Source organism: Pararge aegeria, chromosome 15, assembly GCF_905163445.1.
Source record: "Pararge aegeria chromosome 15, ilParAegt1.1, whole genome shotgun sequence".
Taxonomy (NCBI): Eukaryota; Metazoa; Arthropoda; class Insecta; order Lepidoptera; family Nymphalidae; genus Pararge; species Pararge aegeria.
The window spans coordinates 5,815,717-5,832,517 of record NC_053194.1 but is presented as its reverse complement, the minus strand read 5'-3'; the positions used below and the strand labels follow the sequence as shown (position 1 = coordinate 5,832,517).

The following is a 16,801-nucleotide window of genomic DNA, read 5'->3' as shown; positions in this document are numbered from 1 at the left end:
CCTTGAATGAAGAAGGTTTTCAAAACCTGTGTCTCAAAGTTCTCGCTTTCCTCCGTAAATACCCATAAATTATTAAAACAAAATAAAAACTAACATGCAAATTGTATATTATGTTAAATGAAGAGTCTGTTTGTGTATAGGATTTTATGTTATATATGTAAAACCTTGGATAATGTGCATGAATGACGTGGTACCACTTACACGAAAATATCTTAAAAAAGATAAATAGACATAATGTTACTAGTTAACCATACGAATGCACTGTATAGATAGATCGAACTTTCTTTTTTTTTTGAATCTAAAAGGGGCAATGAAACGTTTATTTGACTATTAATTTCAACGCGAATTTGACTATTAATTTTAAACAATGCAGGGGAATTAAATTGTTAATTGCAACATCGGAAATCTTAATAAGTGTTTCATATAAACTTTTTAGCGTATAAAATTCGGAACTATATCAGTTCTTGCCTTGTTCTGCCTTCAGAAAATAATATTTAAGTAGATTAGGGATATCATAAAAAGTAGCCTTTTAAGAACAGGTTGGTAAAGTGATTGTATATGCAATGTCGTATTAAATTCAGTGGTTTCATATAATTAGCTGTATTAAAATAAATAAGTAATGTTCTTAAAAGATCTGTACCTGAGTTGTAACACTTAATTTATTTCTCATTACTCCGGACTAACTTCTCGGTAAGCTTATAATAGTTTCCTAAGGAAAGAGGTTATATTAAAAAGAATCGTTACAAGGGACTTTGCTCGAGTAGTTAATTAAGATACTGTATATTGAATGCTTAGATCTTTATTAGATTATAGGTAGGTATAAGCTTATATTGCCAATTAAATCAGCACGTGATACTTGCTTAAGTATAGGTAGTATACAAGGGTCTTTATCCCTAACGAGAATAAATCACCTGGCGATATTCAATAGGCCGTTCACCCGCTATCGAACTTCCTGTGAGCGTTCAGCTTTACTTCCGATTGATTTATGTTTTCGTTTGAAAAGATTATTTACGGTCGATCGTTTGAGTTATATTAAATTTAAGATTGCTTGACATAATGAGGTTACTTTTTGCTTTGGCCTTATAAGTGCCCTTTTAAAAGCACGTTTAAGTTTTGTATTAACAAGATATCAAGTAAAAATAAAATAAAATACTCAAGGCCGTAAACCTAAAAAACTTTTAAGTCATCGCAATCAAAAGATACTAACATATTAATGCTTTATATAGTTAAATATATGTCTTTGTCTGGTGGGAGACATTGGCCGTGGCTAGTTACCACCTTACCGACAAAGACCTGCCGCTCAGCGATTTAGTGTTCCTGTGCGATGTGGCGTAAAAAACCGATTAGGGGTATGGCCACCATACTCACTACAATCTCAGTCTGCATCATCATTCACCAACAGGTGAGATTGCAGTCAAGGGCTAACTTGTAGTGGAATTTAAAAAAATGTCTTTATTCAAGTAGGTCCCATAGATGGCACTTTTGATGCGTATAGTGAGATGATGGCGATAACTGCCTACGTGAACTGAAAACTAAAGCTACGAGGGTTACAAACTAATACGTTATTATACGAAGTTTTAAACTATATTCTCCACTCGAAATGAAAACAAGGGTTAGTTCCTTTTTCCTATCAAATCATAGAAAGAATTTATTCCTTAATCTTTAAATCTAAAAGTAGTCAAAAGTCGAAGTCAAATATTTCTATATTCAAATAGGTCCACAGACGGCGCTTTTGATACGTACGATACATAAAACGTGTCTACATGGTAGTGAGCTGATGGCATCGCCATCGCCAAATGTTGTTATCGAACAACATTTGTAAACTTAAAACTTAAAAGTACGAAAATCACGCTCGATGCGCGAGTTTCACTCACACTTGCCCGGTTTTTTTTGTTTAACGTAAAGTGAAATACTTCTGTATTTCTGTACTTCTGTATTTCACTTTGCTATCTCAACTACTATACAAATGTCTCGTAACATCTTTCTTACACTTAAGACCTATTTGCTCAAACCTGTACCGGCACTAAGAGCCATACAGTTGTGCAAACTCGTAAAGGCACTAAGAATGCGGACGTTTCCTGTTACTTCTATTTGCTCGTTAAAATAAAATGCTGAGGTGATTTTTTGGAATATAAAAACCTAACCTTTTTATATAAAACGTGAAAGTTAACTCGATCTAGTTTCGCGTTATATTTATTTGCCACCGTGTTTTAAAACTTTCGAAAGGTTTTTGATAACTGTGTTGGTAGCTAGGTATATATATGTTGCGGCGCTTTGAGAACTTTTGTGGTTTTTTGCTAATCCAAGAGATATATAGGTACAAAAGTTAATTCAGAAATATAAAATTTAAATCTTCTCCCACATACAAAACTCGAGATCAATAAAAAAATCTTGAAAGAATCTAATTTTAATTAAAATTTTGTTACAATATCCCCTTTGTCTTTAAGTTTATTTAGTTATAGGACACATTTTATCACCTTTATAACGTTACACACATTACAGTTTACTTTATACGTACAATGGTAAACTTTTAGAAATCATTAATAAAATGTGTAATCTACCTACTTTGAAAAGTAGGTAGACAAGACACTCAAATGCTTGATATTTATTCTAAAAACAATTTTTATCTGTGACAATTAATGCACTACATTTTGGTTTTACGCCTAACGGTATACACCTACGTAATCGTACAAACTTTACTTACTAAACTTATGTATATCTATTAGTGTTGCCTACTGCACTCGGATTCCTATGAGTAAAGAAACTTCTGAAGTCAAATTGGACATTTAATCGTAATATAGTTTATGATAAAATAGTTATCTAACTTCGCTATTTACAATTTGTATTATAACAAGTTAAAGTTTCGGATTGCTCAATCATGTTAATTGAGTTTTCATGGATGATATGAGATTTTAGCTAATAAAAAACATCATAGTTTTTAACGAATAACAGGATACATATTAATTACTTTTTGTATTTCGCTGGTTTAGTCGTTTCTCTTAGGAGCTCAATTTTTTATCTTAATTCTGGGCTACCATTCTAGCTAATCCAATGATAACCCTGTTATTGTTAAAGTTAGGTACACTTTTGAATCCATATAATAAAACTTAAGATTTGAATAATGTCAAAGTGAGAAAATAATAACATGCTGCTTTTTAGAATATATTTTACATACTCGTAGTAGATTTATTAAAAGATAGCTGTTACTTAGTTATTAGATTAATGACTTAGAAATTTATAGTGGTTTACTTAAATCTTGCTTACGTAACTAATAACCATTCCAGTAGCGGTCGTTTTATTGGTAAAGTGAGATTACTTTTAATTGCCATAAACTGGCAAGTTTCATAACAACGGTGTAACTTTTTAATGTTATTTCCTAGAAAGCCTTGGTAGCCTAGTGGTAAGAGAAAGTGGATCCATAATAAGTAGTTGCGGCCTGAATTCCTGGGTTAAGACAATAATAATAGAAAATTTAATAAATAAACACGTAATAATAAGGTCGCTCGTCGTTGGGTAAAATTTTCATGATTGCTCATTGGTGGCGGGGTAACTACCACTACAATATTCATTCAAATTTACGAACTCTTGTGTAAAGTTTATGATTTTATATCCGTTGCTTATAGTTAAATCGCTGGTTTACAATGGAGATTCGATCCTGACTAGAATTGATTACGTTAGTCTTTTAAAAACATTAGATTTCGTCCACCGTTACATTATTGATGACACCTTCAAATATGATACTGCGTAGGTGAATATTAAGGCATAGAAAATAAACAATCTCTTAAGGCGATTACAGCCCACACAGATTAATCATCATGACGTTAAACTACAGTAATAGTCAATAGATATAATAATAGTCGGTACAGTTATACTTGGTAATTTTTGCTCTCTCGTTTGTGTCTGTCGTACTCCCTCTTGAGTATTCTTAAAGTTAGTAATGTGTTTAATATGTTAGTTATTTCATTCAATCGCGAGCAATAGGTTGATAACAATGAGAATTATAGGAGAATTAACGGTATCTCGGATTGTGTGTTGTAATTGTATAAAAAGTATTTATACCTTCTTCATCTTGCTCTATTCCTTCACTACAGTCTACCCTTTGTCTTTGTCTGCTTTCTAAACTCTGAATTATCACGCAAAAACTCACGCCAAGAAGTATTATATTCTGCTTTTATTTAAAAGGATAAATCAACAACAATTTTGGATGTATAATATTAAGAACGGATGTCTGTTCTCTCTTCTGCACGGCTAACATAGGCAGGGGAAAGGATAAAATTGTATCTTCTCCTACAGCTTTATTTATTCTCAGAGCATCGGCGCACGAGTGGAAATAATATCCAAATAAAATATGTGTAATAATAAACGGGGGTGAACTTCTATCATTCCATGTTCCTGTGCTTTAGCAGGTGGACACGTTAATTTAATCCCTACTCAGGGGATATTATTGAGGGATATAATTTTTGTCTCCTGCCTGTGATAGCCCTGCTGGGGCACACAATCTGTATTCCCGCTAGGTTATTCGTAGGCGTTAGACGATTTCAGGAATTATCCTTTAAGAAATTTCAAAATAAAGGCCACATTGTATCAGTGTGGGTGGGCTATCCCTTTCTCCAGGGCATTAAATGGATCGCTCGCTTTTATATCGCCCTACGGAATCATGTGCCTACATATAACATAATGCCTGAGTATATAAACATTAAACAGTTTATATATGTATATAATTCCACATTTATATTACATTATAATACAGAAATTTTCCTGTTATATTATATAGCAGAGCCAGAGTAGTAGTAAAACTTTTTGAGCTCATCCCGGGAAGAACTATCGCCATGCTTAGTTCTGCCGCTAAGCAGCATTGTTCCAATGCTGTGTTCCGGTCTGGATGGCATGGTTGCCGGTGTAATTACAGGCACATAAGATTTAACACCTACGTCTCAAATAGAAAAAATGCTCACAATATTAGAATAAATATAACATACCATAAACACACAAAGAGACACACGCATGCACACACAAACATAGTCATACACACACATCAACACAATCATACACACGCACACACATTACACACACTAGAGAACAATTTTTTGTCATTCTTGCTCCAACAGAATTTGTATGCCAAGCTGTTTTTTTTATGTTTTTGTTTTTTTTTTGTTTTATTATTAAGTTAGTTAGATAGTTTATTGTATTCAACCTGGAAGGAGTGATTTCCACGACACAGGGAATCCTATTGTGGAAATCACAGACTTTATCTGTATGTATCTTTGGATTACTGCTTTCTGAGTCCAAGGCCGTGGGTTCGATTCCCACAACTGGAAAATGTTTGTGTGAAGAACATAAATGTTGTTCAGTGTCTGGGTGTAATATGTTATATTATAAGTATTTATGTATATTATTCATAAAAATATTCAACAGTTATCTTAGTTCCCATAACACAAGCTACGCTTACTTTGGGACTAGATGGCGGTGTGTATATTGTCGTAGTATATTTATTTATTTATTTATTACTTTTTATGTGTTTGTTTGAAATAAATAAATAAATAATAGATGGTCACAGTGCAATTATTACCTTACCTTAGCTTACTATAAAAAAAAGCATGTACGCTTGGGGCATTTCATGATATTAATATAATCATAAGCATTGCCATCTTCAGCGTGTTAGGGTTTCACTGCTGGGCATAGGTCTCTACTTCTATAGGGAGATGGATTTTGGGTTTGACCCACCACGCTGCTCCAATGCGAGTAGGCGGGGTATTATAATCGTGATCGACGGCTTTATGTGGTCTCCGATGGTCTCTATGGTGACTAACATCTTAATCACAAGGTTGCTTGGAAGCATCCGGCTCCGCTTTCATCTCTCATTAGATAGAAAAATGAATTTTAAATATAAAATGTAAATTGATGATATTGGAAAAGAGCAACTGCTGACTTTCTTGCCGGCTTCTTCTCGGTAGAGTCTGCCTTCCGAACCGATGGTAGAGTCACTACACACAGACAGACTGGACGATTCAAAAGTGCTTATATTACTCCTACTTGAAATAAATGAATTTTGAATTTTGAATTTTTAACAACGCCAATAAACGTACGGCTTGACATAAAACTGTAACTTGACAAATGGAATCAAGATATCTTTATAAATTAATCTCAAGAAGTAGTGAAACTAATATATAATATTTTAAAGGTGCGAAAGAAACCTTACCCCTATTTAAGTAAATAAAACACAAGTCTTTTTTTAATTTCTTATAATAGTTAAAATTGACAGTGTCAAGTCAAGTTCAAGTGTTTTATAAAAGAAATTGTGAGCACCTGCAATTGAATGAGGGCCCTAGACAAAAGGTTCGTAACCTTTTGAGAGTAGTACGCGTGTCAGAATAGAGAAGGGTTGAATCTGAACAATACTGATACCGCAATTTCACCTTTTTAATTGATCCTTATAAGAACATCTGCTTATTGAAATAAAGAAAAATACTGAAATTTGTTATTATACCTTGTTTTATATATACCCAATGTGTAAGTAAATATCTTATTAAGTTGCTTCAATGACGCAAAAAGTATCTATTTTTGAAATATAACTGATAATAACTCCTGGGATTAACATACTAAGCCTTTATCTTTGTACATGCAGTGATAATTATCCCATTCAGAATTACTGCGCTATCCTACAAATATACCCCGACACACCGCATCAACTTTCCCGCCTGCCATTCTTGAAAGTTGGCTATCAAATATATATATATCACAATAACAAATATTTATTAAGTCAGACAGATAGCTCCTGAGTAATCTCAGCACGTTCTCGTAAAAATGTCATACCCATTTATCTCTTAGCGGGTGAAATTTTTATAAATCCTGAAACGAATAAGTATATTACTATTTTAGTGGTCAATTTAAATACAGGTACAGGTATAGTGAAAAACTGCCTTAATTGATAAGTTGAAGAATTATGCTATTCGCGGTTCTTGAGCAAGCAACCATGGCCCACTTCAGTCGCATTGCGTAGGTCAGTCATACGACGTGCACACTTTCACTGCAATGCACTTTCACTTCGCTATCTTCCGCCTTTATTTGACACTAAAAAAATGAGACCCTACAACCGATCCATCATTTTGCCCCTTGAAAGACTTGATTGATGACCGTAAGTGGAGGGACCTTACTATGTATGATGTAGAGTTATCATATATTTCATGTTATGCTGACAACCTTATAAATCGCTTGTCAAACATATTTTATAGTTGGTAGTTGTCAATTTAAAACAGCACTAACAGATTATTCATTCATTAATAGCTTACTAGCTGTCGCCCGCGACTTCGTCTGCGTTTGATTTTGTCTTTGATATGGCATTCAATTTAGTAGTAATTCTAAAAAAAATTAAAGTATTCAGTATCGCTAAGCCTTAAATGGGGGTTTTTTTGCTGTCCGCTGAGGAGTTCTGTCCTCTATCTCCAACCACATTCATCACATCTACACAAAGTTTGGGCAAAAAGAAATACATGTTATAACCTCTATAGTACAAATTAAACACTATTTAAATCGGTTATAGTTTGTCGGATTTATGGTGAAAAATCGTCAAACACTTTCATCCCCTCTCCCAGAGGAAACGAGCTTAATGTCTGGATAAAAAGTATCCTATATTACTTCCAACACTTCCAAAAATATGTGTACAAAGTTTCATGAGGATCGGTTAAGTAGTTTTTGCGTGAAAGCGTAACAAAAATATATAATCACGTTGGTAATCGCAGTAGATGGTAGTGATCTACCAACCTGTGCGCCCAACGTGGTGTTTATGGGCATAGAGGATGATGCCAGTTCTCCGTTATATTCTCTTAGTCGCCTCTCACGACACCCGCGGTAAGAAGAGAGTTTGTGCCAAATGTATTCTGATCTGCCGTCACCACGCAATTCTGTGGGTTGTTATAGCAGTCAACATCATTATCAGACTATTCACGTTAGATGAGGAGATCTGTGCCCAGTAGTAGGACTGGGCACAGATCTCCTCCTGGGGAGAGTAATTTAGAGCTCAAGAAGTCCATGATAGTTCAATATGAGTTGGCGGGTTATAACGACTATTATTACCACAAGTTAGTGATAACGAACGGATGCATTAATGGGATCTCCGAGGTACGGGGGTGGATAATACCAATTCCTAAGACTAGGTTGTCACTACTTGATACTAAGAACATCTTGGCAGTAAAACCAATACCTAACGATATTTAACACAACTTGCATTCGAATGAAGGACCTAGTACCTAGAGCGATAGACCTAGGCGAACATGCTCTCAACTGACTCAACCAACGATTCAGTGAGTTAGTTATATATAAGTTATATTACTGTATGAATACATAATACATTAACATTGCCATTATCCTAGGTAGTATTTTTCAGCAAGAAATCCCACAAATAAATAATAAACAATATTTAAAACTAAGTTTACTATTTATTTATTTTTTTATTTATTTATACACTTTATTTGTAAACTACAAATAGTAAAAAAAAAAAACAATGCACACAACAAAAATAAACTTAAAAAGTAGGATACAAAGGGCGGCCTTATCGCTTAGTAGCGATCTCTTCCAGGCAACCTTAGGATTAGGAAAACCAAGGGAAACCGATTGGTGGGGTGTATTATTATTATATACATACTTACTTACTATAACTAGGTAATTAAAGTTATTTATATATTTAAATGTGAAGGACTTGAAATGAATAATATTTTTCAGTAAATTACAAAACCTTAATATTTTTGGCTATCGTCTGTTTAATTCAGCTCAAGCAATGTCCCCACATTATAACTGTAGGTATAACAAACAGCTCGTACGTGACATTTATTTATTTATTTATTTATAATGGTCAAGCAACAGTAGATACATTAAAACTAACTTTTTTTTTGGAACGAGTCACATAGTAAATGTTTAACTATTTACAGGTTATCGCATTAAAATGTAAAAAGTCATTCTTATAAATTATTTACAATTAATTATTAGTCAGTTAATATAAACCTTTAAAAGTATAAATATTTAAAGCTAAATTACAATAAAAAAATTAACTTAATCAATTATTAGGAGACAAAACAAAACAAAAATGAATTAAATCGGATTAAAATAATTAATATTAAACTTAACTAACTAAAATGTGAGTCAGGTTAATTAGTAGAGTGACATATATATACCTATAAAGCAAATAAGTTATCCGGAGAAATAAACAAATCATTCATACTAGATGGCCCGAACTGAAATTGCGAAATTATGACAGAGATTTCGCATAGTAATTTATGGGCTACGTTAAAAGGAAAAAGCAGTTTGTATGCCCGATATTATATATGCCCTCAAACAGTGTAGTATCCGTTGTTGTCAATTTCCCGATGACGCAGCTCTCTGTCACGGCATAATGTTCGCCGGTGCACATAAACATTCCAACCCACCCTATCCTCCCCTCGATTACCTCCCTCAGACCACCGCATGCCCCATTTTTCACGATAGTTGGCATGGCGTGCCGTTACTCGTAAAACCCCCTCCATTTTCTTTCATGTTGTTAGAGCTTTGTGTTACGTCAACAATGGTCAGCTGTTCTAATAATTTTGCGCTGATACATCCAAATAACTTTACGGCTTTCGTAATCCGAATGTTTTTAACGATTCGCATGTTATGTACTCCAATTATTTCCTAACAAAAAAGTTTTTCGTCTTAGTAAGATAACTTTATTATCGCTGTTTCAGTTTCTCTATCTTAATACTTTTAATTGTCTTAAGTAACTAGTTTCCTTATTTGTGTTCACGATTCACAGCCATTCACATATCACTAGGCACTGTCGTGGGATTTCTATCCATGATTGATGTCATTTCAATAATGAAATTGAACTAAGGGCTCCCAATCAATTAATAGAGCTTATCGTGTATCAATCAGCATTAGTGCAGTGCATTGATACATTCTGGCAAGTCAGCGTAATATGCGGCACGGTGCGTTGCTGAGTCGGCGGATCAGAGCTGAGCATTGAGCCGTGACTCAGCGAGCCAGAACAATGACTCAGCATGGTTCGGACCCAGGAACCGCCAGGCGTAATAAGTGGATTACGCCTGCACGACACAGCGGTCCCATACAAAAAAGCTTTTCTCCGCTGCCATATTTGAAGATTGCTGAAATTTTTGCCCGGAATTTCTACTCTCGCATATGTTTACAAGTGTTTGAATAACGGTAAGGCGGCGCTGTTTTAGTGGCTACGTTTTACTACCTACAAGAGATTAGATTGTGACCTAAATTGGATTTTAATGAGACCGCAGAACGCTCTGGTAATCACAAGTGGGGTAAATAACATTTAAACTGAAACGTCGCGTTGGGCTTTTTCAAAGCAAATGGGATCAAATTATAACGTTATTATTATAGTACAAATTCTTGTTAACTAGACACCTTCGTTGATATAACATATTACTTAATTTTTTTGGTTTATCTTAGCTCGGAAATCGTCTTGAAAAGTTTGGCATTATCAAGTCTGTATTGTGACCCAGCATAGGCAACCTACGAGTGTAATTAATGTTTATTGTAATTCTTTTTATTACAGAGGGTTGAACGAGAATCCACTAAGAGTCCTGCCACAACAAATACTAGAAAGAAGACTGGTGTTAAAAACAACGGACAGATCACTACTGTAGAGCCGCCGCCACAACCTGCAGGTAATTTGCCATTGGTTTTTTAAAGGATGGACACGATTAATACAAATGAATAATTAAATTGCGCCTGTCTCAATAATAATAAACTAATTAACCTACTTATTGAATTAAAATACTGCCGCCAACATAATCGAAGACTATAATAAAATAGAGCCATTTAAAAATAAAACTTTGGAAATCTCGAAGCTGCCAGTAGCATAAAATGGTTTTAAAGGCGTACGCTTGAATTCATTGTATAACAAGCGTACCTACGTATTAACCAGAATAGTTAAAGACAATCTCAAAGGGAATAGTATACGGCAATGCGGCTTAGAGGATTCGAGGCTTTCAGGTGCACTGACTACGTCTGTGATCCTAGATTGGACCCATTCAATTTGATGGTCAAACGGCAGTAAGAGCTGAACACTGAATAGCTATGCGTAGAATGATACATACGTGGAAAATTGGGAGTTCCTATTGAGTTAAAGTGTATATTATAAATAAATAATAAATAACACTCGTGAATCTATAACGCTACATAAAAGTAAAAAAAAAAACACTGACTGCAATAAAAAAAAAACTCATGATGCAAAAAAAAGTAGCGTTTACTACGAATATTTTCGGCCTATAGATCGGCCGAAAATATTCGTTCGGATCGGATGTTCGTCCTTCTCGACAAATTTATGCCCGCCCAACTTCAGTAATCGAATAAAGTCGTTTATGTTTAAGGCGTTTTAGTGCTACCTGCTAATTCACATACATTTTCTGTCAAATATTTATAGCGATTATAGATAGATATGTATCTTAAGCTTACTGATAGGGCTAATCGTATTTGCAAGAAGACCATTTTGAAAAGATTTTTTAGATAACTAAATTCTTACTTGAGTTCGATATAGATGTGTTTCGTGTTGCTTTAACCACAGAGCAGAGTGGGGAAAGGATAACACTACTAAATTAAATTTGTCATTTTATAATTATTAATTTTCAGACTTGAATAATTTATAATTGCCAATATATAAACCATCTAATATCATAATTTAGAATGGTATCCAAACAATGGGCACTCTGCTGGTCGTGTGGGAGAACAATAAATCGGCATTGTCGTCCCCCATACTTTCACTAAAGTTCGCGCTTTGGCGATTGCGCTGAAGATGAATAGGGGCCATTTGCAATCGACGGCAATGCTGTCTAATAAATATCTCATTAACTGTGAATTTAGTACCGTTTAAAGGTATCTATTGTATTAGAAATAATTAATTGGCCACTAACGGTAATGGTTAGAATGCATGAATAATTACGTGTTCTTAATTTGAATGGCAAGTATAATATAATTAGAAATTTTTAAATGATTATTATAGATGAAGTTCGCCCTAAACATAATGCTCTTCCCAAAATACAATAAATTTATGTAACGATTGTATAGAATCTAGAATTGCTTCCAATTTAAAAGGTAGCCTTTGTAAAAACAGTGACAATTGAGCAATTGAAAATTCTGCACGCTAAACCACTGACTGATGTTTCCGCAAATAAAACTGATAAAACGCGTTTTCATTCCGAGATTTCTGTTCATGACATACTACAGCCGAGGCTCACGAAGTATAGAAAGGGGGTGAAATAGATTTGCGTGATGAAAAAGAAGTTGATTTACGCGGTTCTGTAACATGAAAGTGATTAATTTACAGTCTTGTATAAATATTGAAATGAAAAAGCATGCCTCTGCAATGTGGTGTTAAATATTGGTAAACGCAAACTTAATGATGATAATAACACGATAAATTATAGAATAAAAAAACACAAAGCGTCGACCGCAATCAGCAAAGTCAACGTACTAGCTGTGACAATTGTGAAATTGAAAATTCTCCACGCCAAACCACCGCTGTGTCCGCAAATAAAGCTGATAAAAAGTGCTTTCATTTCACGATGGCTGCCTGTGACAGTTGTGACGTCACGGAATTGGACCGATTTATTTATGTCATGTAAATTAAGGTGAATGGTATTTTGATGTTATTCTCTAAAATTAGCATTTAGTCTAAAAAGTTCATTAAATCCGTTGTCGAGAAATTAGCATAATAGTTTATCAGGTCGTCGTTATTCATTCGCTACAGATCCATTGAAGAGTTTCTTGATGTGCAACGAACTAAAATAATTCGTCCTCGTTTGAAAGTCTCTTTTTAATGTATTAATATTATGGAAAATATTTTTTATACATGAGACAACACTTTCGTCACTGGCCCGTGCCAGTGACGAAAGTGCTAGACTCATTACTAAAATACATTGTAGTGATAAGAGCAAATAAGAGTAAACTTATGCGAGCGAGCGTGTCCAGGCGACTGCCATTCGCATTCGTTTCAAACTAGTTTGGTTACTTCGGCTTTAACTTTGTTCATACTTGTGTTACTCGCTCAGTCGCTGCAATAAAACTTTTTCTTGTTAAAACTATTCAGCGTATAAAGTTACGTAGTTTCACTATTAGTAATTTATAGTTTTACATCAAAGATATACCTACCTATATCAACTTAAGTAAATGTAATTTATGTTTATATTACTTTAAAGTTCAACGTTAGTATAAGCTTCCGAATTCATAAAATAATAGTGTATTCATAGATAAGTAAACTCTATATTACTTGGAAAGTTGTGAACGGTAGGTCCGGAGCAAATATCGCCGGGATCGTTTCAACTTTCCGTGTTGTTCATCGAAGTTCAATCACTTTCGTTGGAAACCAACCCACCTCGTCGGGAACGAGTTTTGAATGTGAAACTAGTCAAGTTTCCAAGGTTGGTCAGTCACTTTGACCGGTGTTCGGGTAAACAATGCTATTAATTATAAAAATAAATTAAATTGCTTTTATATTATAATCCAGTTATTTACGTCAAAGGTTGTCTGAAGGAGAACTTTTTGAGTGATAAGACTATCTTCTAGTGGTACCGAATGATAGTATTGCTGTTTTGTACTATTAATCGACATAATGGCAATTGATAAGATACATTTTATTAACAATATCTATTATTAAACCCTTTATCAGTTACGACATTAGTGATTATTTTAATTTTTCATGCAGTTGTAACCATGCAAAACCACACTTTGTAGTTACCAAAACCGTTATATTTACGCGAGTCAGGTTTTCTATGGCTTAATGCCTTGGGTTTTAGTCCTACCTATTAAACCTTTACTGTAATTAGAACCCTTGTGCACACATCAAAGCTTAATTTACCTTGTATTATTATATATAGAACTCGGTCCAGAACATTATTGTTAAGTACATAGCGATAAGCGGCTAGGCGGAATTCGGATATTGAATCAGCTTCCGCGGCCGCCGGGCCTACAGCAGTTGCGCATAGCTTGTTTACCGAACAAATTGCTTTTAATTGCTTTCACTGCTCTGTACTATTGTAGACCTTTGAATTCATTTATCTACAGCTTATTAGAAACAGTCTGTAATCAGTGCAATACTGATTGCAACTAGGATTAACGAGACCTTTATTGATACCAGATGAATTATAAAATGATTAAATCCAATCAACACTCATTAGTAACTTACTTTGTATAGTAGTGTATTTAGTTTTTATCACTTACTGTAAGTCATAGATATGCGGAATATTAATCATTCTAACCGATTGCAAAGTATTTTGTACTTCTGTTTTGTAGCATAATATTGGGTAATTGTAAAATTACTTAAAACATCTGCTGCCCAACAAGTCACCTATGTCGCCATGACCTGTCGTGTGGATCGATCATAAAATAAACGATTCAAATTCAAATTCAAAATTTCTTTATTCACTTAGGCCTATCACAGGCACTTATGAAGCGTTCATACATAATTGTTTACATAATTGTAACGGGAAGGTGATAACTTCGTTCGCCAACTTAAATCTAAAGCTACGAGGGTTCCAAACGCGCCCTGGTCTAAGAAGAGCCCACAACAAACTTAGCCGGGTAAATTTATTTTTTTGTTATCACCATCTTCCAGTAAATTTAAATTAAGCTATGAAGCTAGAGCAATTCACACCCAAGCTTTTTTATCGTTTAAATAATCCTTAATGTTATAATAGGATTTTTCTGTAAGCTTACATTTTATATAAACTTTGAACTTATTGAGAGACATCTCAAAGATTTCTCATCTCATTTGGTAATTTGTTATCAAATAGCAGCAGCATTTCGCAGCTATGTTAGCTACATGTGCCCGTAATTACACTGACAACCACGCCCTTACTTGGCAGAATGGAACACAACGATTATGCTTGGCGTCAGAAATAAGCATGATTCATTCGTTTATACTTTTCAGCGTAATAAATTATGGCTTCACACCGTAAAAAGCGTTTAAATGGAATAAAATGATATTTATACTCAAATTACGTTTTGTAATAAACTTGAGACCCCGACAAGTTGACGATTAAGATCTTGAACAAGTCTTCTGCTCTTTGTTTTGATGTTCGACGAATACGAATTAAAGTTCTGTTGAATCACTACCGTGCGTGTTTATATTTATGATCAGGTATTGAGCAGGCGATTGAGGTCAGCATTAACATAACTTAAGGTTAAATTTACTAATATGTTAAAAAAACAGGTTTACAAACTGTTTAGTATCAATAGCTTTAATTATCAACTGTAATATATAAACGAGGAAGCAGTTGAATATTTTCGTAACAATTTGACCCTTAATAAATCTTTAATAGCATGCTACGTTGATGTCAATAACAAAGTATCGTATAATTCTTCGAATAATATTACTTGATATTTATGAAGGATATAACGAAGTTTCAATCGATAGTTAAGCACTTCACTATCTAAATTAATTTCTATTATAAATTTAGTGATAAAACAACTAAGACACCGGGAGGTATCTTTGCATCGTTCGAGTCCATGTAGGACTGAATTGTATAGAAAATGCACCCGTATTTATATCAAAATACCCACAAACTCAATGTCATGAACATAAGTTTAATTATTTACCCACTTTATAAAATTACCGTAACATTCCGAGTTTACCGTCTCTTTACAGTGCCGAACTAGGTTTTAATGAATTGTTATTGTTCTCGTTTTGGCAAGCCCATTTAAAACAAATTGAACTAGATTATTCAGTATAAAACTCGTTTGTTGTTCACCAACAAATGTAAACAACATCAGCATTACCTCTTTAAAGATCTTCTTCTTATTCTCTCGCTCTTCAATTACTCCTAAAAAGTCCTTTCTTTGATTCCTAAGATATTAATTACTACATGGTTTACTGGTACATAAATTATTTTCACTCACATCGTTTTGGCAAAGGTGTCTTTAATACCTTTCTATAGCGACATTTCTAAAGCAATAGTAAACAACTTCAGCAAACGTATTCAAAGACCTCTTGTAGACAAAAGATGATATTGCACGTTTCTAAATGTATTATATTGCATGTTTCTTTTGTTCATAGCGTTTAATTGAGAAGATGCGGTTGTATCGCCCACGTTAACGAGGCAATCTGCATTCGGGTTGCTACGGCGAATTTTGCGTGCATGCCTGCCTCCTCGTTTGCATAACTTTACATACATACCGTTATGCGCTGGCGTGTCGCCTCTCAGCGTTTAATGTATACAGATATGTTAATAGCTTAGTTGCGCAACTATCCAGTCTAGGTAATCTTTGCTAAATGGAAATCTTAATAGCTTCCTACCTAAGTATTAATGATGACTTCAAAGCGCGAGTGCTTTTAAGCTGAATACCTGTCCATTAAATGCTATATTGATCCTCCAACGGTTTCAGTGGATCCAAAATCCAAAAACAATAAAAGTCCATTAATATTGTCGAAAAATCTATTTGTAAGTAAGATCTAAATGTCGTTGGTCTTAGCTAGAATAACGTCAAATCTATTAGAAATTCGATAATGGATTTGACTTAGCTTTCTCTACATTATGCTTTTTCTTCTAAAAGTCGTCTATATGATTCCTCAAAATAATTTTTATTATACTTACTTCGCTCAATCTTTCTCTGATTAGTATACCTACTCTTTATAACCCCTTCACTGATCCGAAACATTGTTTACAATGCATCATTGCTTTAGCGTTATCGTAAAGTTTTACGAACTCGTTTTTTTAATGCCGTATTTTTGTATTACCGTTTCCGTTAGCTTTTATTTTTAACAGTAACATGATGCTGTATTTTTAAATTGGAAAGTTTAATTTCGGTT

The 16,801-nt window shown here is 34.1% G+C and overlaps 1 protein-coding gene across 4 annotated transcripts in view; it reads left to right on the top strand.

The window, feature by feature from the left end:
* The window catches only part of LOC120630092 (lysine-specific demethylase 3A), a 229,075-nt gene that overhangs the window by 106,459 nt on the left and 105,815 nt on the right, over positions 1-16,801 (top strand). For all 4 annotated transcript variants that reach the window (XM_039899237.1, XM_039899236.1, XM_039899239.1 and 1 more), the window contains one exon: positions 10,553-10,664. In XM_039899237.1, coding sequence (XP_039755171.1) covers positions 10,553-10,664 — 112 coding nt within the window. The remainder of the gene's footprint in view (positions 1-10,552; positions 10,665-16,801) is intronic.